At 47.6% G+C, this 23,022-nt stretch overlaps 1 protein-coding gene across 8 annotated transcripts in view; it reads left to right on the top strand.

Moving 5' to 3' along the window:
* Positions 1 to 22,289, top strand: part of LOC121538503 (segment polarity protein dishevelled homolog DVL-1) — a 36,653-nt gene extending 14,364 nt beyond the window's left edge. For 2 of the 8 annotated variants that reach the window (XM_041846589.1, XM_041846594.1), the window contains exons 5-16: positions 4,913 to 5,051; positions 5,169 to 5,213; positions 5,395 to 5,488; positions 5,616 to 5,685; positions 5,840 to 5,979; positions 7,474 to 7,550; positions 7,991 to 8,091; positions 8,276 to 8,353; positions 8,493 to 8,627; positions 8,988 to 9,155; positions 9,380 to 9,598; positions 20,293 to 22,289. In XM_041846589.1, the coding sequence (XP_041702523.1) occupies positions 4,913 to 5,051; positions 5,169 to 5,213; positions 5,395 to 5,488; positions 5,616 to 5,685; positions 5,840 to 5,979; positions 7,474 to 7,550; positions 7,991 to 8,091; positions 8,276 to 8,353; positions 8,493 to 8,627; positions 8,988 to 9,155; positions 9,380 to 9,598; positions 20,293 to 20,846 (1,820 nt within the window). In that variant the 3' untranslated portion in view covers positions 20,847 to 22,289. Of the gene's footprint in view, positions 1 to 4,912; positions 5,052 to 5,168; positions 5,214 to 5,394; positions 5,489 to 5,615; positions 5,686 to 5,839; positions 5,980 to 7,473; positions 7,551 to 7,990; positions 8,092 to 8,275; positions 8,354 to 8,492; positions 8,628 to 8,987; positions 9,156 to 9,379; positions 9,599 to 9,876; positions 10,538 to 18,379; positions 18,418 to 19,721; positions 19,976 to 20,292 lie in introns of those variants that run through there. The other 6 variants (XM_041846596.1, XM_041846597.1, XM_041846590.1 and 3 more) reach the window with 6 other exon arrangements.
* The last annotated feature ends 733 nt before the right edge of the window (positions 22,290 to 23,022 follow it).

Genomic DNA, 23,022 nt, shown 5'->3' with positions numbered 1-23,022 from the left:
GGAACAGTTTGACCAAGATTGCTTTCAGCACTCTCTCTCTTTCCCAAGACACCAATCTTTTTTTTTCTTAAGTGGGGTTCAGGTTCATGGGCAGAGGCTATTTTCATTTTAGTCATTTAGCAGACACTCTTATCCAGAGCAACTTACAGTTAGTGAGTGCATACATTTTCATACTGGCCCCCCGTGGGAATCAAACCCACAACCCTGTTGTTGCAAACGCCATGCTCTACCAACTGAGCTACACGGGACTAGTTTCCACCTGATAGTTTAACCTCAGGATCTGTGGGAGGACTGTTCTTCCTATTATGACCATGTATGGAGTATAGCAGATGAATGGGTGGTGGATGGATGGGCCCCCCCCCAAAGAGTTGTAAGAAGGTCACTTGGAGAGGAGAGGGGCTTCCTCAATCCTCCTTCAGGGACATTCCTCTCATCCCAGCATTCTATTGTACAGAGAGTAACTAAGCACATTGCATGTCATGTCTCTTTCTACACTCAGAATGAATGTTTGCAGTGTAGTGCTTTGAGAAATACCAGATTTTAAGATGGCACTTCGGACAATATCATTATTAGCAAGCCTGATTCTTCCAATGATAATAGTCACTCCTCCTCATATCCACCCTTATTCCTGTTTATACACTACTCCTGGATCTGGTTCAACAGTGTGATGATGTTGGTGTCTATATTTTCCATTCAACAACTACTGTAATGTGTCAGCCTACAGTCTCTGCTGTCTGTCACCCCTGTCTGTTTCTCCTCCATCCACCCACAGCAGATAGAGTCAGAGCCAGTCCTTTATCTCTTTATCTTATCACTCCATCTCTTCCTCCCCTGATCTGCTGTTCACAGCGAGCCTGGCTGTGTGGATCCTGCAGCTCCAGGCTCATTAACCAAATACTCATTCATTTATGTGGCTTAATTAGGATGAGCAGGATAAAGCATCAGGCTGGTTGGTACTGTAGAGACGAGAGAGCTGTAATGTCTATGTGTAATACATGAGCATGTGTGTAGCTGTTGTCCTACTGGGAAACAAACTACTATCTCTTCTCCTCTCAATACAGCCTTTGTTTTTATAGTCGCTCTGTTAAGTTCTGATTTGAGAAACTGAAAATATGGCTGTGTGTCATGTCCCTGTAGCCCTCTCTAGAAATAGCAGCCAGTAGCAGACCCTCTGTTGAAGGAGTAATAATCTCTCTCTCTCTCTCTCTCTCTCTCTCTCTCTCTCTCTCTCTCTCTCTCTCTCTCTCTCTCTCTCTCTCTCTCTCTCTCTCTCTCTCTCTCTCTCTCTCTCTCTCTCTCTCTCTCTCTCTCTCTCTCTCTCTCTCCCTCCATCTGGTTTCATTGCCTGGCGGCCTGCTAGTTAGTTAGTGCTAATTAAATGAGAGTGTCAGAGAAGAGGGCATGTCCCTCACGGTGAACACAGTGCTTCATGGCTCATAAAACGCTGCCCTACACTGCTCAATATAATCCAATTCAATTAGGCATTATTTGTTTAGGGCTCTTTATACAATGCCATGGTAGTCACTCAATCTGTGTCCTTGACTTAAAGGCCCAGGACTATCCAGCAACATGTAAAGTTATCCTGCCTGGCCCTGCAGCAGTAGTATAGCAGGAATTCCCCTCTTTCTTTAAGTGCCACTGTGTCTGTGTGAATGCAGCCTGCTTTACAATGAACAGAGCAGGGTGAATCAGTGTTTTAACAGAGGTAAACGTATCCCTTGTTCTCTCATTTCTGGTTGTAGGTATGTGAGAATGAATGGATGAATAATGCAGTGTTTGACAAGGTGAGGAGAGTGGACAGGTGTAGATTGGGCCCACAGGACACTGTGGAGGTATGGGAGAGGATCTGTTTCAGGGCCACAGGCGTTTTAGCTCTGCTACCTGCACTGGGAGATGAGGGGGATAGGAGATGAACTGACACCCCTGTCTGTCTGCCTGGCTATATCACGCTATGGGTTTGGCAGGACTATTTTGACACCTACAATAGGTGTATTGACTTCAGAGTGGTCTTACTCTTCACTGTATAATAACCTAATCAAAATGTAGGCAGCAGTAATGCAGAATATTTCTATTCAATTAAAATGTATAGAGGTCAAATGAGCATTGCTAAATGTTTAAGATGCTTGGAACCTAGTGTTTACCAACATTTTAAATTTAAACATTTGCTATTATGTGAAATGTATTGTGACGAAGGGAGAGCTCGAGCTTCGTACTGCTGAGGCTTTGGCGCCGTTAATCACCTGATGTCACCATCACCTGTGGCGGTTAGAGATATGCTCGTGCACCATATCAAATCCCATCAAATGCTGGGCTTTCGCTCCGTGCTTTGGAATGCAGTTCTCAGAGAGGGATTATCAGACACTCAGTCGCGTGCCATGGGATGGGAGTGCGGGGTAATATTTTTGCGCTACCAGTTCGTTCAGTTTCTCAGTGCGTCACACGACAGCACTGTCTCGCTGATCTGACTCTCGCAGTTGAGGTAAAATAATCACATTTGCTAATGGAATCGCTGTATAGGGTAGTTTGTAGTCCACTGGCTGTTAAATGGTAGATACATGTGATGGAATTAAATGATATAGGTGGTTTTATTTTAGGTTTATGCAGGTTATTGTCTAACCTCTTCAGTAGTAAATTAAAAGGCTATCTGTAGCCTACCTGTTATTATGTGTTAAATTATTTTGGCAATTTTATATTTTGCAATGCTAGTAAAGAAATCCATTCTAGATATGGCTGAACGAGGAAGCAACTATTATTATCATCGTCCAGCTGCTGAAAACAATCTATAGATGGGCTACCTTTTATGCAAGTATTTATTGTCCTATTGTGTAGGCTACATTCTATTGAAGAGTTTGACTGTTTTGTTAATGGAATAGCCTTAAGTGAATGTATTTAAGACAGTCTAATAGATAGCGATCATAATGACTTATTATATCCTACTTGAGCACCCACCTTATCATAAAACCTTAATTTTAGCAGATAACATATGATATTCCCATCCCTCATGATAATTACTTTATGGCTCTAAAATAATTAAATGAAAAAAATAAAAATCTGATTTTAAGAATGGGGGATAGAAAAATGCCTGCTTTGACACTAAAGGCTTATAGTTCACAGCACAATGTCCCAAAATAGAATAGGTTTGATTTAATGTTTTTTGTATTGTTTGGTCAGTGAGTATAGTAGCAGATGACATGTCAATTAATCAGGTGTAAGCATACCACAATGCCCAGGACTGTAAGAGTCAGACATTTGCAGAATTTGAATACGTCAAGATACCTTGCTGTCACTGACTGTGATGAGCAAAAAGGAGAAAAGATTATGTTGAGTGATTGTGTTATCTCTCCTCGATTCACAGTATCTTTCTCCAAATTCACTATTTTCTTTTGGTCTTTTTCCACTGCCTTCGTTGTAGATAAGGATTGGAGTCTGCCTGCCGGCAGCCTGTCATTGGGCAGAGAACCTGGTCCCTCTCACAGGGGTTGAGAGACAGACAGGTGCTGGGAGAGAGGGGACAGAGCATTACACAGACACCAGACAGTCTCAGTTTTGCTGCTGTTTAGTTGTGTGTGTGCGTGTGTGTGTGTGTGTGTGTGTGTGTGTGTGTGTGTGTGTGTGTGTTATATATCCCGGGATGAGGATTGTACTGCTCTTCTGAAGAGAGTGGTTGTATGTGTGTGCACCCTTTGGGCTCAGTCAATAATGGGCTCAGTCAGTAATGGGCTCAGTCAGTAATGGGCTCAGTCAATAATGGGCTCAGTCAGTAATGGGCTCAGTCAGTAATGGGCTCAGTCAGTAATGGGCTCAGTCAGTAATGGACACCACCACATTATTGGAATGTTTTAGTTGCTCGCGGAGAACGCAGGGTCAGCCACGCCCTCGCCGCTTTGCCAGAGCCTTCCAGCCAATCCGCTGTCACCCTGCTGAGACAGGACCCCTCCCCTGCCACTGTACGTATTGGGGGTAGATGTGGGAGAGAGGTGTTGGGAATTTGGGACACTGATGTTATTGTTTTGGTAGATCACTGTCTTATTAAGAGGTAGCTCTTATCTGCCACTGCCCACTGATAACACATGAGCTGAAGTCTATGGTATCATATTTGATGATAAACTGCATAATTACAACTGCATAAAGATGTTCTTCACAAGTCCACTGAAACCTTTGTTTGCCATACCATCACATACAGTATAGGTACAATGCCATGTTTGCCACAGGACTGCCTTCTGTAATAGTGAATCACTAGTAAATGCCTCCTTGGCCGAGTTGGTCTCTGATATCCTCCTGTATTGAGGATATTTTGAGCTTTTTCATCAGCCGAGTGCTCCGGTTGGTAATCCCTTCTCTCTTTCTCTGGTGCTTTCTAGACTGGCCTTTTAACCTCTTCTAAATCTTTGTCTTGGTTTCCGATTAGATGTCCTCATAGTGTCCTTAATACTAATCTTCTCTGGATGGTTTCCTATAACATTTGGAAAATATTTCTCGCATCATTTCTATATCGCTGTCTGTTGACATCTCCCACTCTCAGCTCAGAGTTGTCTTTCACTGTGTCACTTTTATGCCATTTAGCAGATGCTTTTATCCAAAGCGTCTAATAGTCATGCGTGCATACATTGTCACGTATGGGTGGTCCTGGGATTAGAACCCACTATCATGGCGTTGCAAGAGCCATGCTCTACTAACTGAGCTACAGAGGACTACCGTGGAGTGCCACATGGGTCAAAGATGTACATGTGATCTTCTATCCAAGTATTAACATCTGTTTTGTTGATATCTGACTGTGTTGATATCTGACTGTGTTGATATCTGACTGTGTTGATATCTGACTGTTGATATCTGACTGTGTTGATATCTGACTGTGTTGATATCTGACTGTGTTGATATCTGACCTGTTGTTTTGTGGTTGTCTTCTCTCCAGTCCCTCGTATCAACGGCCACTCTAAGTCGGAGCGCACAGCGAGGGACTCTGCCATGGGCTACGACAGTGCCTCAGTAATGAGCAGTGAACTAGAGTCCAGCTCCTTCGTCGACAGTGAGGAAGATGAGGACGCTAGCAGGTAGATGCTTCCTCTCACTCTCGCTCTCTCTATGTCATCTTCCTCTCTTTTCATCAGTGGTTCTTTACAAAAAAAAATACCATATCCCCTCTGACCTCTTCCCTTTTCCTGCTCCAGGGGTGCTGCCCTGCGGCTGACCCTGTGCTGCTCCCAACCTGCAGTGTATGTTGTGTGGTGGGGCTGGGCACTGTTATGTAAAAGAAGAAAGATAGTCGCACACTCTATATATGCTCCCAATTATTTAATGTTTAAACACCAATGTTTTAGCACACAGTGCCTTCTTCAAGGTTTCCCTTGTTTCTGTATCATGGACCAATGTATATTGTATTGTGTTGTGTCTTAGACTCAGCAGCTCCACAGAGCAGAGCTCGTCCTCTCAGCTGATGCGCAGACACAAACGCCGCAGACGGAGGCACAAAGTAGCCAAAATAGACCGGGTGAGTTCCCCTCAAAGGTTTTACTACGTCCCATGTGCATGTGAAAAAGAAAGAACCAGAATGGTTATGTGAATATGTCTGTGACTGTTTTATTTGCTCATTTACTTTCTTCCTCCTTCCTTTCCAGTCTTCGTCTTTCAGCAGCATCACCGATTCCACTATGAGTCTCAACATCATCACTGTCACACTCAACATGGGTAAGGCTTTCCCCTTTTTAATGTATCTCTTTTCTCTCTGACTCTTTCTTTTGTTCTACTAAGTATCATCAGAGTTCATATGTGTTTGATAAAGATATCATCAAGGTCCATTGACTGTAAACTGATTTATTTCTCTCTCTCTTCTCTCCTCCAGAGAAGTATAACTTCCTGGGTATCAGTATCGTAGGGCAGAGCAACGACCGGGGAGACGGGGGGATCTACATTGGCTCCATCATGAAGGGAGGAGCTGTAGCTGCAGACGGCAGGATAGAACCTGGAGACATGCTCCTACAGGTACACCCGCTATTAATGGGCCTAACATTTATTCTCTGTGTAATGTTGTAAAGTTATTCTATATGTTGCGTTCTGTGTGAGATATTATTTTGACCATATTTGTATGGTTTGTTGAGGGAATGAGCAAGTGCTTGCAAATTGGTTATAGATGTCCAGTGAAAAAGTTGCTTTGTGATTTCCATAGCATTACCAATGATGTTTGGATACAGTGTGTTTGACACAATGAATTGTAACAATAAGGGAAAGGGGAAACAGGTCCTGTGTTTCTGCCTGGCTTTGTTGTGACCTATTGACAACCATCTGAAATGGTCCTCATCACCTCCTTCCCCATAACCCTCTTTTCTACATGTTGTTTTTCTGCCTTTCCTTTTGCTTCCTGTTGTTAGTTCTCTTTGATGTCTGTATGGCTGGACTCAGACTAACCTCTCTGGCCACGCCTCCTCTTGTACACAATATACATGGTGGCTTATCAGTAGTTATTGTAGATCCAGCATATATTAACCCGATTTAATGTAGATCCAGCATGTATTAACCCGATTTATTGTAGATCCAGCATGTATTAACCTCATTTATTGTAGATCCAGCATGTATTAACCTCATTTATTGTAGATCCAGCATGTATTAACCCGATTTATTGTAGATCCAGCATGTATTAACCCAATTTATTGTAGATCCAGCATGTATTAACCTAATTTATTGTAGATCCAGCATGTATTAACCTAATTTATTGTAGATCCAGCATGTATTAACCTCATTTATTGTAGATCCAGCATGTATTAACCTCATTTATTGTATATCCAGCATGTATTAACCTCATTTATTGTAGATCCAGCATGTATTAACCTCATTTATTGTAGATCCAGCATGTATTAACCTCATTTATTGTAGATCCAGCATGTATTAGCCCCATTTATTGTAGATCCAGCATGTATTAACCTCATTTATTGTAGATCCAGCATGTATTAACCTCATTTATTGTAGATCCAGCATGTATTAACCTCATTTATTGTAGATCCAGCATGTATTAACCTCATTTATTGTAGATCCAGCATGTATTAACCTCATTTATTGTAGATCCAGCATGTATTAACCTCATTTATTGTAGATCCAGCATGTATTAACCTCATTTATTGTAGATCCAGCATGTATTAGCCCCATTTATTGTAGATCCAGCATGTATTAGCCCCATTTATTGTAGATCCAGCATGTATTAGCCCCATTTATTGTGGCTCCAGCGTGTTTTTCCACCCACTCATACATAAAGTATAAAGCTGCTTAGGATTTACTAGCTTTTATATGCGTCTGAAAGCACACTTGTGTGTATGTGTGTATGTCTTACAATAGTGCCCTAGAGAATTAACTTGTAGACTGCAGAGTCCTAAAGCACTTGTTTATTTTGTTTCTTTATTCACTTGTTAATTTTGCCCAACCACTTGTTCAATTAAAGACATGATCTGTGAACATGGACGTTAACTGTTTTGTTGTGTTCCCCAGGTGAACGATGTGAACTTTGAGAACATGAGCAACGATGACGCTGTGAGGATCCTGAGAGAGATCGTCTCCAAAACAGGGTAAGAACAGTACTGTGTTACAGTGCAGGATTGTTGGCGATAACCCAGAAAACATTTCAAGATATGTTAAAATGTTGCGTGTGAACACGGTCACAGGTCAGGTCAGACAGTCAAAGGACATGGCTATTGGGTATTTACAGGATTTAAAGCTGAGCAATGGTAAGACTCTGGAGTACATTAGCGTTATATTAGAAATATCAGTGATGCTGACCTCTGACTGGTTAGATTGGATAACAGTGGGTTTGTATTTTAAACAACTTCTGCATTATTGACTATTGTATAATACAGACTCATATTTATCTCCATAATCCTTGTAGTTCAACCAAACATTTCCTTTTCCCCCCTATCATTTCCTCTTGTTCCTTTAACTACACAGGAGCTATAGAAGTGAGTAGAATGTATTTGTATTGTAACTGACGGTCTCCCCATGTGTCCTCCAGTCCTATTAGTCTTACTGTGGCCAAGTGTTGGGACCCGTCTCCACGAAGCTACTTCACCATCCCCCGGGGTAAGAAACTCACCGGTGTTCCACCAACAACAGGTTATTACCACTTACAAACAGGGTTCTCAAACTCAGCTGGAAACTCACTTTAGAAACTTTTGAAAAAACGTTTTGAAAATCTAAGTGTTTGTGCTTGTAAATTCATTTAGAGTAGAAGTTTGAGCACAAGTACTGGCTAACACAGTAGATGATGTGTGTGTGTGTGTGTGTTATGTTTGTGCAGCTGAACCAGTGAGGCCCATCGACCCTGCTGCCTGGATCTCCCACACAACCGCCCTGACCGGACCCTACCCACACTACGGTATGACCACAGTCACTCACACAAACTAATGCAATCACTAGACATAGCTGCACTCTCACTGTCCTAGAAAGGCCACATACTGAATGTATTGTCACTCACTGTCTGTGAATGTGCTGTCTCAACCTCCTCTCCCCTTCAGAATTTGACGACTTGCCGTTATCTGCGAGTAAGACGGACATGTCAACCATCGTCAAGGTGATGCAGCTGCCTGACTCTGGTCTGGAGATCCGGGACAGGATGTGGTTGAAGATCACCATCGGCAACGCTGTCATCGGTGAGAGGGACTGGGGGACACGGACTACTACTAATAATGTGCCATTTAAATTGAGTAAATTAAGGGTTTAAAGTTGGACTTGAAACAGCAATCACTTCCCTTACTGTTAAACTGTGATGTCTGTTGCAAGACACTTCCTTGATATTGTCAACATAACATCTACTTGCTTGATGTGGTGTAGTTAGTTGATGCTATCAATATTATAGTGCAATAGAATCCTATATGAGTGTGTGCTGTTGTAGTGCAGACTACAGTGTGTGCTGCTATGTCACGTGGTGGACTGGCTCTACTCGACATTGTGAGGTTGTGATTCAGATTACAGTCTTAAACAGTGTGTTGCTGTGTGTGTCGCTGTGCCAGGTGCTGACGTGGTGGACTGGCTCTACTCGAGGGTGGAGGGCTTCAAGGACAGGAGAGATGCCAGGAAGTATGCCAGCAGTCTGCTGAAACATGGCTACCTGAGACACACCGTCAACAAGATCACCTTCTCAGAGCAGTGCTACTACACCTTCGGAGACCTCTGCCAAAGTACTGTCACTGAGCCACTTTGACATTAATATATTATGTACTGTATTTTATAATTAGAGGTGAATTTTTACTTGTGTTAAGTGTAGTGTAGAGTCCAATGGCAGTGTGTTTTTTACCTGTCATGAGAGGGGCTACCTCATAGATGTCACTAACTCTCTCTCTCTGTCTGTCTGTCTCTCTCTCTTTGTCTGTCTCTCTTTCTCTATCTTTCGCTTCTCTCTCAGACATGGCGTCTCTCAACCTGAACGAGGGTTCCAGTGGTGGGGGCTCTGAGCAAGACACCCTGGCCCCCCTCTCTCCCCCTGTCACCAACCCGTGGCCCCTGGGGGGTCAGCCATTCCCCTACCCCCCCTTCCCCTCCGCACCTCCAGGCTTCCCTCCAGGCTACTCAGACCCCTGCCACAGTTTCCACAGTGGGAGTGCTGGCAGCCACAACAGTGAGGGTGAGTCTGCAGGTCAGGGCTGCTAACTCTAACACCCTCATCAATATGAATGGGTCAGAGTGGATGACTAATTTGACCATATATGTCACCACGTTACTTTTCATGACAGCTAATGTCAACTGTTGACAAAGTATTGTATTTAAATTCCATAAGGCATATGCCTGTTCAGGTTAGCCTGTTTGGCCTGCTAGGAAATTAAGTTGACATAAGATGTCACACGCACACAGATACATATTTATGTAATAGAGGGTGTTCTAAAATGGTCTTATATTGTCAAGGTCGATCATGATTCAACATGGTTCATGCAGAGGACAGCTCTTCAGTACTGGGTGTGTACACTAAGGACCTTATCCACTTATGGCTGATTATTACTTGCACGAAATGATCAAATGAGGTCCCACCCTCCCATCAAATCTTGAACTATATTTTGTTTGATTTCAACATGACACTACACATTACATTGCCCTGTTACACATTACATTGCCCCATTGCCCACGGTTTGTAATTGTTCCGACATGGTACTGCACTGAGGGAGAGTGGCTGCACTGGCTGCACTGAGGGAGAGTGGCTGCACTGAGGGAGAGTGGCTGCACTGGCTGCACTGAGGGAGAGTGGCTGCACTGAGGGAGAGTGGCTGCACTGGCTGCACTGAGGGAGAGTGGCTGCACTGGCTGCACTGAGGGAGAGTGGCTGCACTGGCTGCACTGAGGGAGAGTGGCTGCACTGGCTGCACTGAGGGAGAGTGGCTGCACTGGCTGCACTGAGGGAGAGTGGCTGCACTGGCTGCACTGAGGGAGAGTGGCTGCACTGGCTGCACTGAGGGAGAGTGGCTGCACTGAGGGAGAGTGGCTGCACTGGCTGCACTGAGGGAGAGTGGCTGGCCCCGTGTAGCTCAGTTGGTAGAGCATGGCGCTTGCAACGCCAAGGTTGTGGGTTCGTTTCCCAGGGGGGCCAGTATGAAAATGTATGCACTCACTAACTGTAAGTCGCTCTGGATAAGAGCGTCTGCTAAATGACTAAAATGTAAAAGTGTTATCAGGGTGGTGTGGTAATAACTAGTCTGTATGGAGAATTGTTTAGTCTTTTGTTTTACATTTGTCATCGCATGCTGTGCTCTTCTGTCTTATTTCCAGCTTCTGTTCAAATCACTATGAAGTCAATCATCCAGACGTTGTCATTACATGCTTTTAGTCATCTCCCATTATTTCAAATTGCATTCAATCCTCATTGTCATGGAGAGTTCTGAATGGCAGAGAGGTGTGATACAGTAATGATACAGTTTCTTAGGGCAGAGGAGTGGTTAGGATGAATTATCAGTAGGACTGAGTGTATGCTTACATCTCTTATTTATCTTTTGCATAAGTTGTTTTATTCCGTTTGATATTTTGCTGTGTGTCTTGATTGACATTTGCAGTTTATTTTCATTTGGAATTTCCAGGCGAGCATTTGTGGATATTCATCGTGTGTGTGTGTGTGTGTGTGTGTGTGTGTGTGTGAGAGAGAGAGAAACAGGACATTTGTTGGCGAGTATCTGAGTACATTTCATTGCTCTAACTCATTGTTCAGTGAGAGATCTGTAAAGTAAGTTAGGCTGCAGTTGGCTGGGTTGGGAGGTGACAGCAGTAGACAGGTTAGGCTGGGTTGGGAGGTGACAGCATTAGACAGGTTAGGCTGGGTTGGGAGGTGACAGCAGTAGACTGGGTTAGGCTGGGTTGGGAGGTGACAGCAGTAGACAGGTTAGGCTGGGTTGGGAGGTGACAGCATTAGACAGGTTAGGCTGGGTTGGGAGGTGACAGCAGTAGACTGGGTTAGGCTGGGTTGGGAGGTGACAGCATTAGACAGGTTAGGCTGGGTTGGGAGGTGACAGCAGTAGACTGGGTTAGGCTGGGTTGGGAGGTGACAGCAGTAGACTGGGTTAGGCTGGGTTGGGAGGTGACAGCATTAGACAGGTTAGGCTGGGTTGGGACGTGACAGCAGTAGACTGGGTTAGGCTGGGTTGGGAGGTGACAGCAGTAGACAGGTTAGGCTGGGTTGGGAGGTGACAGCATTAGACAGGTTAGGCTGGGTTGGGAGGTGACAGCAGTAGACTGGGTTAGGCTGGGTTGGGAGGTGACAGCATTAGACAGGTTAGGCTGGGTTGGGAGGTGACAGCAGTAGACTGGGTTAGGCTGGGTTGGGAGGTGACAGCAGTAGACTGGGTTAGACAGGTTAGGCTGGGCTGGGAGGTGACAGCAGTAGACTGGGTTAGACAGGTTAGGCTGGGATGGGAGGTGACAGCAGTAGACTGGGTTAGATAGGTTAGGCTGGGTTGGGAGGTGACAGCAGTAGACTGGGCTAGACAGGTTAGGCTGGGTCGGGAGGTGACAGCAGTAGACTGGGTTAGACAGGTTAGGCTGGGTTGGGAGGTGACAGCAGTAGACTGGGTTAGACAGGTTAGGCTGGGCTGGGAGGTGACAGCAGTAGGCTGGGTTAGACAGGTTAGGCTGGGTTGGGAGGTGACAGCAGTAGACTGGGTTAGACAGGTTAGGCTGGGTTGGGAAGTGACAGTATTAGACAGGTTAGGCTGGGCTGGGAGGTGACAGCAGTAGACTGGGTTAGACAGGTTAGGCTGGGTTGGTAGGTGACAGCAGTAGACTGGGTTGGACAGGTTAGGCTGGGTTGGGAGGTGACAGCAGTAGACTGGGCTAGACAGGTTAGGCTGGGTTGGGAGGTGACAGCAGTAGACTGGGTTAGACAGGTTAGGCTGGGTTGGGAGGTGACAGCAGTAGACTGGGTTAGACAGGTTAGGCTGGGTTGGGAGGTGACAGCAGTAGACTGGACTAGACAGGTTAGGCTGGGTTGGGAGGTGACAGCAGTAGACTGGGCTAGACAGGTTAGGCTGGGCTGGGAGGTGACAGCAGTAGACTGGGTTAGACAGGTTAGGCTGGGTTGGGAGGTGACAGCAGTAGACTGGGTTAGACAGGTTAGGCTGGGTTGGGAGGTGACAGCAGTAGACTGGGTTAGACAGGTTAGGCTGGGTTGGGAGGTGACAGCAGTAGACTGGGTTAGACAGGTTAGGCTGGGTTGGGAGGTGACAGCAGTAGACTGGGCTAGACAGGTTAGGCTGGGCTGGGAGGTGACAGCAGTAGACTGGGTTAGACAGGTTAGGCTGCGCTGGGAGGTGACAGCAGTAGACTGGTTAGGCTGGGTTGGGAGGTGACAGCAGTAGACTGGGTTAGGCTGGGTTGGGAGGTGACAGCAGTAGACTGGGTTAGGCTGGGTTGGGAGGTGACAGCATTAGACAGGTTAGGCTGGGTTGGGAGGTGACAGCAGTAGACTGGGTTAGGCTGGGTTGGGAGGTGACAGCAGTAGACAGGTTAGGCTGGGTTGGGAGGTGACAGCAGTAGACAGGTTAGGCTGGGTTGGGAGGTGACAGCAGTAGACTGGGCTAGACAGGTTAGGCTGGGTTGGGAGGTGACAGCAGTAGACTGGGTTAGACAGGTTAGGCTGGGTTGGGAGGTGACAGCAGTAGACTGGGTTAGACAGGTTAGGCTGGGCTGGAGGTGACAGCAGTAGACTGGGTTAGACAGGTTAGGCTGGGTTGGGAGGTGACAGCAGTAGACTGGGTTAGACAGGTTAGGCTGGGTTGGGAAGTGACAGTATTAGACAGGTTAGGCTGGGCTGGGAGGTGACAGCAGTAGACTGGGTTAGACAGGTTAGGCTGGGTTGGTAGGTGACAGCAGTAGACTGGGTTAGACAGGTTAGGCTGGGTTGGGAGGTGACAGCAGTAGACTGGGCTAGACAGGTTAGGCTGGGTTGGGAGGTGACAGCAGTAGACTGGGTTAGACAGGTTAGGCTGGGTTGGGAGGTGACAGCAGTAGACTGGGTTAGACAGGTTAGGCTGGGTTGGGAGGTGACAGTAGTAGACTGGACTAGACAGGTTAGGCTGGGTTGGGAGGTGACAGCAGTAGACTGGGTTAGACAGGTTAGGCTGGGTTGGGAGGTGACAGCAGTAGACTGGGCTAGACAGGTTAGGCTGGGCTGGGAGGTGACAGCAGTAGACTGGGTTAGACAGGTTAGGCTGGGTTGGGAGGTGACAGCAGTAGACTGGGTTAGACAGGTTAGGCTGGGTTGGGAGGTGACAGCAGTAGACTGGGTTAGACAGGTTAGGCTGGGTTGGGAGGTGACAGCAGTAGACTGGGTTAGACAGGTTAGGCTGGGTTGGGAGGTGACAGCAGTAGACTGGGTTAGACAGGTTAGGCTGCGCTGGGAGGTGACAGCAGTAGACTGGGTTAGACAGGTTAGGCAGGGTTGGAAGATGACAGCAGTAGACAGGTTAGGCTGGGTTGGGAGGTGACAGCAGTAGACAGGTTAGGCTGGGTTGGGAGGTGACAGCAGTAGACTGGGTTAGACAGGTTAGGCTGGGTTGGGAGGTGACAGCAGTAGACTGGGTTAGACAGGTTAGGCTGGGTTGGGAGGTGACAGCAGTAGACTGGGCTAGACAGGTTAGGCTGGGTTGGGAGGTGACAGCAGTAGACTGGGTTAGACAGGTTAGGCTGGGTTGGGAGGTGACAGCAGTAGACTGGGTTAGACAGGGTAGGCTGGGTTGGGAGGTGACAGCAGTAGACTGGGCTAGACAGGTTAGGCTGGGTTGGGAGGTGACAGCAGTAGACTGGGTTAGACAGGTGAGGCTGGGTTGGGAGGTGACAGCAGTAGACTGGGCTAGACAGGTTAGGCTGGGTTGGGAGGTGACAGTATTAGACAGGTTAGGCTGGGTTGGGAGGTGACAGCAGTAAACTGGGTTAGACAGGTTAGGCTGGGTTGGGAGGTGACAGCAGTAGACTGGGTTAGACAGGTTAGGCAGGGTTGGAAGGTGACAGCAGTAGACAGGTTAGGCTGGGTTGGGAGGTGACAGCAGTAGACAGGTTAGGCTGGGTTGGGAGGTGACAGCAGTAGACTGGGTTAGACAGGTTAGGCTGGGTTGGGAGGTGACAGCAGTAGACTGGGTTAGGCTGGGTTGGGAGGTGACAGTAGTAGACTGGGTTAGACGGGTTAAGCTGGGTTGGGAGGTGACAGCAGTAGACTGGGTTAGACAGGTTAGGCTGGGTTGGGAGGTGACAGCAGTAGACTGGGTTAGACAGGTTAGGCTGGGTTGGGAGGTGACAGCAGTAGACTGGGCTAGACAGGTTAGGCTGGGTTGGGAGGTGACAGCAGTAGACTGGGTTAGACAGGTTAGGCTGGGTTGGGAGGTGACAGCAGTAGACTGGGTTAGACAGGTTAGGCTGGGTTGGGAGGTGACAGCAGTAGACTGGGCTAGACAGGTTAGGCTGGGTTGGGAGGTGACAGCAGTAGACTGGGTAAGACAGGTTAGGCTAGGTTGGGAGGTGACAGCAGTAGACTGGGTTAGACAGGTTAGGCTGGGTTGGGAGGTGACAGTATTAGACAGGTTAGGCTGGGTTGGGAGGTGACAGCAGTAAACTGGGTTAGACAGGTTAGGCTGGGTTGGGAGGTGACAGCAGTAGACTGGGCTAGACAGGTTAGGCTGGGTTGGGAGGTGACAGCAGTAGACTGGGTTAGACAGGTTAGGCTGGGTTGGGAGGTGACAGTATTAGACAGGTTAGGCTGGGTTGGGAGGTGACAGCAGTAAACTGGGTTAGACAGGTTAGGCTGGGCTGGGAGGTGACAGCAGTAGACTGGGCTAGACAGGTTAGGCTGGGTTGGGAGGTGACAGCAGTAGACTGGGCTAGACAGGTTAGGCTGCGCTGGGAGGTGACAGCAGTAGACTGGGTTAGACAGGTTAGGCAGGGTTGGAAGGTGACAGCAGTAGACAGGTTAGGCTGGGTTGGGAGGTGACAGCAGTAGACAGGTTAGGCTGGGTTGGGAGGTGACAGCAGTAGACTAGGTTAGACAGGTTAGGCTGGGCTGGGAGGTGACAGCAGTAGACTGGGTTAGACAGGTTAGGCTGGGTTGGGAGGTGACAGTAGTAGACTGGGTTAGACGGGTTAAGCTGGGTTGGGAGGTGACAGCAGTAGACTGGGTTAGACAGGTTAGGCTGGGTTGGGAGGTGACAGCAGTAGACTGGGTTAGACAGGTTAGGCTGGGTTGGGAGGTGACAGCAGTAGACTGGGCTAGACAGGTTAGGCTGGGTTTGGAGGTGACAGCAGTAGACTGGGTTAGACAGGTTAGGCTGGGTTGGGAGGTGACAGCAGTAGACTGCGTTAGACAGGTTAGGCTGGGTTGGGAGGTGACAGCAGTAGACTGGGCTAGACAGGTTAGGCTGGGTTGGGAGGTGACAGCAGTAGACTGGGTTAGACAGGTTAGGCTGGGTTGGGAGGTGACAGCAGTAGACTGGGCTAGACAGGTTAGGCTGGGTTGGGAGGTGACAGCAGTAGACTGGGTTAGACAGGTTAGGCTGGGTTGGGAGGTGACAGCAGTAGACTGGGTTAGACAGGTTAGGCTGGGTTGGGAGGTGACAGTATTAGACAGGTTAGGCTGGGTTGGGAGGTGACAGCAGTAAACTGGGTTAGACAGGTTAGGCTGGGTTGGGAGGTGACAGCAGTAGACTGGGCTAGACAGGTTAGGCTGGGTTGGGAGGTGACATCAGTAGACTGGGTTAGACAGGTTAGGCTGGGTTGGGAGGTGACAGCAGTAGACTGGGTTAGACAGGTTAGGCTGGGTTGGGAGGTGACAGTATTAGACAGGTTAGGCTGGGTTGGGAGGTGACAGCAGTAAACTGGGTTAGACAGGTTAGGCTGGGCTGGGAGGTGACAGCAGTAGACTGGGCTAGACAGGTTAGGCTGGGTTGGGAGGTGACAGCAGTAGACTGGGCTAGACAGGTTAGGCTGCGCTGGGAGGTGACAGCAGTAGACTGGGTTAGACAGGTTAGGCAGGGTTGGAAGGTGACAGCAGTAGACAGGTTAGGCTGGGTTGGTAGGTGACAGCAGTAGACAGGTTAGGCTGGGTTGTGAGGTGACAGCAGTAGACTGGGTTAGACAGGTTAGGCTGGGCTGGGAGGTGACAGCAGTAGACTGGGTTAGACAGGTTAGGCTGGGTTGGGAGGTGACAGTAGTAGACTGGGTTAGACGGGTTAAGCTGGGTTGGGAGGTGACAGCAGTAGACTGGGTTAGACAGGTTAGGCTGGGTTGGGAGGTGACAACAGTAGACAGGTTAGGCTGGGCTGGGAGGTGACAGCAGTAGACTGGGTTAGACAGGTTAGGCTGGGTTGGGAGGTGACAGTAGTAGACTGGGTTAGACAGGTTAGGCCGGGTTGGGAGTTGACAGCAGTAGACAGGTTAGGCTGGGTTGGGAAGTGACAGCAGTAGACAGGTTAGGCTGGGCTGGGAGGTGACAGCAGTAGACTGGGTTAGACAGGTTAGGCTGGGCTGGGAGGTGACAGCAGTAGACTGGGTTAGACAGGTTAGGCCGGGTTGGGAGGTGACAGCAGTAGACAGGTTAGGCTGGGCTGGGAGGTGACAGCAGTAGACTGGATTAGACAGGTTAGGCTGGGCTGGGAGGTGACAGCAGTAGACTGGGTTAGACAGGTTAGGCTGGGCTGGGAGGGGACAGCAGTAGACTGGGTTAGACAGGTTAGGCTGGGTTGGGAGGTGACAGCAGTAGACTGGGTTAGACAGGTTAGGCTGGGTTGGGAGATGACAGCAGTAGACTGGGTTAGACAGGTTAGGCTGGGCTGGGAGGTGACAGCAGTAGACTGGGTTAGACAGGTTAGGCTGGGCTGGGAGGTGACAGCAGTAGACTGGGTTAGACAGGTTAGGCTGGGTTGGGAGGTGACAACAGTAGACTGGGTTAGACAGGTTAGGCTGGGCTGGGAGGTGACAGCAGTAGACTGGGTTAGGCTGGGCTGGGAGGTGACAGCAGTAGACTGGGTTAGACAGGTTAGGCTGGGTTGGTAGGTGACAGCAGTAGACTGGGTTAGACAGGTTAGGCTGGGTTGGGAGGTGACAGCAGTAGACTGGGTTAGACAGGTTAGGCTGGGTTGGGAGGTGACAGCAGTAGACTGGGTTAGACAGGTTAGGCTGGGTTGGGAGGTGACAGCAGTAGACTGGGTTAGACAGGTTAGGCTGGGTTGGGAGGTGACAGCAGTAGACTGGGTTAGACAGGTTAGGCTGGGTTGGGAGGTGACAGCAGTAGACTGGGTTAGACATGTTAGGCTGGGTTGGGAGGTGACAGCAGTAGACTGGGTTAGACAGGTTAGGCTGGGTTGGGAGGTGACAGCAGGAGACTGGGTTAGACAGGTTAGGCTGGGTTGGGAGGTGACAGCAGTAGACTGTGTTAGACAGGTTAGGCTGGACTGGGAGGTGACAGCAGTAGACTGGGTTAGACAGGTTAGGCTGGGTTGGGAGGTGACAGCAGTAGACTTGGTTAGACAGGTTAGGCTGGGTTGGGAGGTGACAGCAGTAGACTGGGTTAGACAGGTTAGGCTGGGTTGGGAGGTGACAGCAGTAGACTGGGTTAGACAGGTTAGGCTGGGTTGGGAGGTGACAGCAGTAGACTGGGTTAGACAGGTTAGGCTGGGTTGGGAGGTGACAGCAGTAGACTGGGTTAGACAGGTTAGGCTGGGTTGGGAGGTGACAGCAGTAGACTGGGTTAGACAGGTTAGGCTGGGTTGGGAGGTGACAGCAGTAGACTGGGTTAGACAGGTTAGGCTGGGTTGGGAGGTGACAGCAGTAGACAGGTTAGGCTGGGTTGGGAGGTGACAGCAGTAGACTGGGTTAGACAGGTTAGGCTGGGTTGGGAGGTGTGTGTAACTCTGTTGTTCCCTCTGTTTCTGCTGGGCAACGGTAGACTGATGGACCAGGTAGTCCCAGGACTCTGGGGAACCGGTAAGCTAACAGCTAACCCACTCTCTACTACCGCTACTTCTCTGCTACCTGTACCTTTCTCCTCTCTCTCTCTCTCTCTCTCTCTCTCTCTCTCTCTCTCTCTCTCTCTCTCTCTCTCTCTCTCTCTCTCTCTCTCTCTCTCTCTCTCTCTCTCTCTCTCTCTCTCAAGCCATCGCAATTTTTTATCTTACCTCCACTCTTGCTTTTTGCCCTCTCCCCTCTCTACATCTCTATTTATTTCTGTCTCTCTTTATATACAGTATACACACATATATATATACATCACACATATATATATATATATATATATATATACCTCGTTCTCCTCATACCATAGCTTTTAAGGTTATTGTTTCCCATGCCTCTCCCTCTGAGTGTCTGAGTGTCTGAGTGTCTGAGTGTGTGAGTGTGTGTTGGTGTGTGAGTGTCTGAGTGTGTGAGTGTCTGAGTGTCTGAGTGTCTGAGTGTGTGAGTGTGTGAGTGTGTGAGTGTCTGAATGTCTGAGTGTCTGAGTGTGTGAGTGTCTGAGTGTGTGAGTGTGTGTTGGTGTGTGAGTGTGTGAGTGTCTGAGTGTCTGAGTGTGTGAGTGTCTGAGTGTCTGAGTGTCTGAGTGTCTGAGTGTGTGAGTGTGTGAGTGTGTGAGTGTCTGAATGTCTGAGTGTCTGAGTGTGTGAGTGTCTGAGTGTGTGAGTGTGTGTTGGTGTGTGAGTGTGTGAGTGTCTGAGTGTGTGAGTGTCTGAGTGTGTGAGTGTGTGAGTGTCTGAGTGTCTGAGTGTGTGAGTGTCTGAGTTTGTGAGTGTCTGAGTGTGTGCGTGTGAGTGTGTGAGTGTGTGTTGGTGTGTGTCCATGCCGTTTCTGCTCCTGCAGCTGTCTGTTTAACTCTCCTCTCCTGACCGTCCATTCTCCCTCTCTGCACCTGTGGGCATGTGTTGGTTGGTACTGTGCTGCTGTAGTCTCAGTCAGAGATGTGCATGATTCAGGATGATCAGTTCAGGCCAAGGCTTGCACTATCATTCTCACTGCTAGGGGGCAGTAATGCACCACTTTACCCAGTACTGTTGGGCTCATTGCTTATTGAAAGGTGGGAGAAATGTTTGATAATGATGATAATGTTGTACACCTGTATCAGTAAGATCGTTTTCATCTTTCTCTGTACAATTAAACACTGAAATGATGAATGGATCTCTTTCTCCGAGAACAGATCATAAAAGCACCACTTGTGGTGCTATTACCAATGCAGTGCTCCAATGTTAAAATGTGTCTTTGATGCAGGGGTATCGTTACATTTGTATCATTAAATCCAGAGTGGAGTCCAGAGTAAGCATTGAAAGGTGACAGAGTGGCGTCTCAACCTACTGGGCAAAAACTGGTTGAATCGACGTTGTTTCCACCTAATTTCAACAACAAAAAGTTCGATGTGATGACGTTGAATCAACATGGAAAACAGATTGGATTTGAAAAAATGCATCAATGTAAGGGAAATTCCTAATTTTTTCACCCAACTTTTAACCTAAATCCAATTACATGCATTTTTTTGTTGATTTCACGTTGAATTCAGGTTACTTGACAACAAACCAAATGTAAATCAAAACTAGACGTTGAACCGACATCTGTGCCCAGTGGGAAGTCGGTCTGAGATTTGAGGGAGAAAAAGCCATGGAATTATCATGTTTGCAATTAGGTCTGTATAGTGGATGGGAATTATAATGAATGTTCAACCACCATGATTATCACAGCAATGGTAGCCAATTCAGCCAACTGTTCAAAATCAGTAATAAGTAGCTGCTGAGTTGGAGCTGCTGATGTGTGTCTGGTGTTGTTTAACCAGGTGTTTGACTACCCAGCTGACGTGTGTGTGTCTCTGTCCTCTCCCAGGAAGCAGAAGCAGTGGATCCAACCCCAGTGCGGGGACAGGGAAGGGCCCTAGCCGACGCTCCTCCCCACAAGAGAAGGGTCACAGGTCCCCATGCAGTGAATCCGAGCCACCGGGCATCCTAGGGGCGAGGCGCCCTGGCGATAGGTCCGCCAGCCAGCTCAGTCATCACAGCAGCCACGCCCCCTCCAGCCACAGCCACACCCGCTCGGGTGTCAGCCACGCCCAGTCTCACAGGAGCCACGGTCACTCACAGAACAGCCACGCCCACAGCCACGCCTCCTTCACCTACAAACATGTCCCTTTCACCCAACCTGGGCTCGGCTCGTGTGGCCACAGTGAGCGAAGCCACGCCTCCTCCTACGGCCCCCCAGGCCTGCCCCCCCCATACTGCCTGGCCCGGCTGGCCCCAAAGACCTCCGTCAGCAGCAGCACCCCTCCCGGGGCCCCCCCGGTACGGGAGCTAGGAGCCGTCCCCCCTGAGCTCACGGCCAGCCGCCAGTCCTTTCAGCACGCTATGGGCAATCCCTGTGAGTTCTTTGTTGACATCATGTGACAGACAGGACAGTGCCTTTTAAAAACTTGCCGAGCACAAACAATTATCCCGTCCAACTGCCTGTCTGTCCGTCACGCCTCTCCTTTTCTTCTTTACCCCTCTGCTACTGACTATCCCTTGAGAATGTAGACACTGATCCTCTCCCCTCCCTCCCTCTGATGTCGGAGCAGAGGAGGACAGGAGACAAGAGCACAACAGAACAGAAGAGAGTCCTGCTATCACACTAACACACAGAGCTCCTTTGTATTGACGTGACATGTACAGTTTGTAAAATCGATGTGAGTGGTGTTCAATATGGTGATCCTTGTGAGCTGCCACACAGACAGTCCAGTCCTGAGAGCGTGTACTTACTCTATGTGGAGTACGACTACCTGCTGTTTGTAGAACCAGACGTCCAGGCCAACTGACTGGGTCTGGATCTCAATCCCCCAGACCCAGAGCTCTGGAAGAGGGAAGCCCCACAGGCTCTAGACTCCGGGCAAGCCTCCTGGCATGTCACCCTTTACACAAACGTCCACTATTTAGCCAATAATACCAAAACTCCTGCTCTAACTGACTGACATGCTTTCTTATCCGGTATGCAGGGGGACCATGACATATTCTAACTAGTCAAAGCTAGCCTCAGCCCATTTGACAGCCTTGTATTTGTCCAACTTTATAAGGGAGGCACTGTAGCCAGTTGTTAGTTTAAATTTGGGGGGTAGTGCCTCTTGCCAACGGTTTAAAGGGAGAATCCATACACTGGATAATCTTTTTGACATTTATGTGACCATGATGTTGCATTGACGGTCAGTGTCATACCTCTCTCTATGACTGACTGACACATAGACAATCAGTCATTGTCTCCCTCTCTGTGACTCAGTGGCCAGGTTATGGCCACTGTCCTAGCTGTGCTTTGTCGAATGTATCATTATTAATGCAGTCAATTGACCCGTGACCTCCACAACAGACTTATGTTTGAGGTCTACTACCTGAAACAGAACTAAGCTGATCATCACCAGTTAAAGACAACAGGGTCGCTTAAAGTGGATGGATGTCCCCCTCCAGTCATCAGTGTTGACTGAAACAGAGATAACCAAAGCTTCACACAGTGAGGTGTGTAGTTCTGTACAGTGTAGGTATTGTTCTGTGATATCACCAGATGATTTCTGATTAAATTTCAGCCCTTAATTCTAAAATTATTATTGTGAAACAAATTGATAAAGCTGTGTTTGAGTCTACCGACAACACAGAAACGGTGTGGTGCATAAGACCTTTCTGTCGCAGCACTCTCCTAATTATTTGAGCACTTTTTCATTGTCTCGCTCTCTCTCTCTGGCCCTTTAGTATGAAACACTGTTTGCAATCAAAGCTTTGTCCGTCGTGTTGTTTCTTTACAAAAAGAGGAATAAATTGTACATAGAAATGTATTATATATAAGAATAAAAATATATGTACAAAGATTGTCTGTTTTTCTCTTTAAAAAAAACAACATTGTGAACCGTGCATTTGATGCGCTGTTTGGTTGTATAATTTTTTATTTATTACAGAAACCAGAAAAAGTTTGGTTAGACAACTTTTAACTGTATTACATGACAGTAAGTGTTGTACATATCTCAATGGCAGCCAATAGCCATATTAGTTGCATTTACTACATTTAACCAGCAGAAGGAGACATCCAGCCATGTGAGGGATTTATTGTAAAAATGTTCCTATTCCATATTCACCCATTCAAGTTATCAATTTGTGAAATGTTGGATTTCTAGTATACATTTAGAAATAGCAGAAGTGATACAAATGAGTGTTTTCAGATCAAAATGAAATCTGTTAAAAAAGACTAGGCCACATATATAGCTTATCCTTCTGAGACCCAGCAAAAAATAGGTTTTGGAATTATTATTATTATTATTTTTACATCACAAGTGTCAGGGGTGAAACAACACGTAAAGTATTTATTTGTGCACGTAAATATTTGTATACATTTTTTATTGTATGTAAACTGTAGTGGCCATTAGGACTCGGTTGATAGTAAAATTAAACATTTTACATTACAGTAAATGGGGACAGAAGATAAAGAACATAGTTGGCGCATCCTGATGTCCACTACAGAGGACATTTATTAACAAGCTCTTATTTAACCCTTCCTTTATGTTCGATTCGGCCTACAGCGTTTATGTTCCGGGTCAATTTGACCCAT

The sequence above is a fragment of the Coregonus clupeaformis genome, chromosome 24 (assembly GCF_020615455.1).
Source record: "Coregonus clupeaformis isolate EN_2021a chromosome 24, ASM2061545v1, whole genome shotgun sequence".
In the NCBI taxonomy this organism is placed as follows: domain Eukaryota; kingdom Metazoa; phylum Chordata; class Actinopteri; order Salmoniformes; family Salmonidae; genus Coregonus; species Coregonus clupeaformis.
Note: the sequence above shows the minus strand (reverse complement) of the source record. Positions and strands in the feature narration are given on the sequence as shown.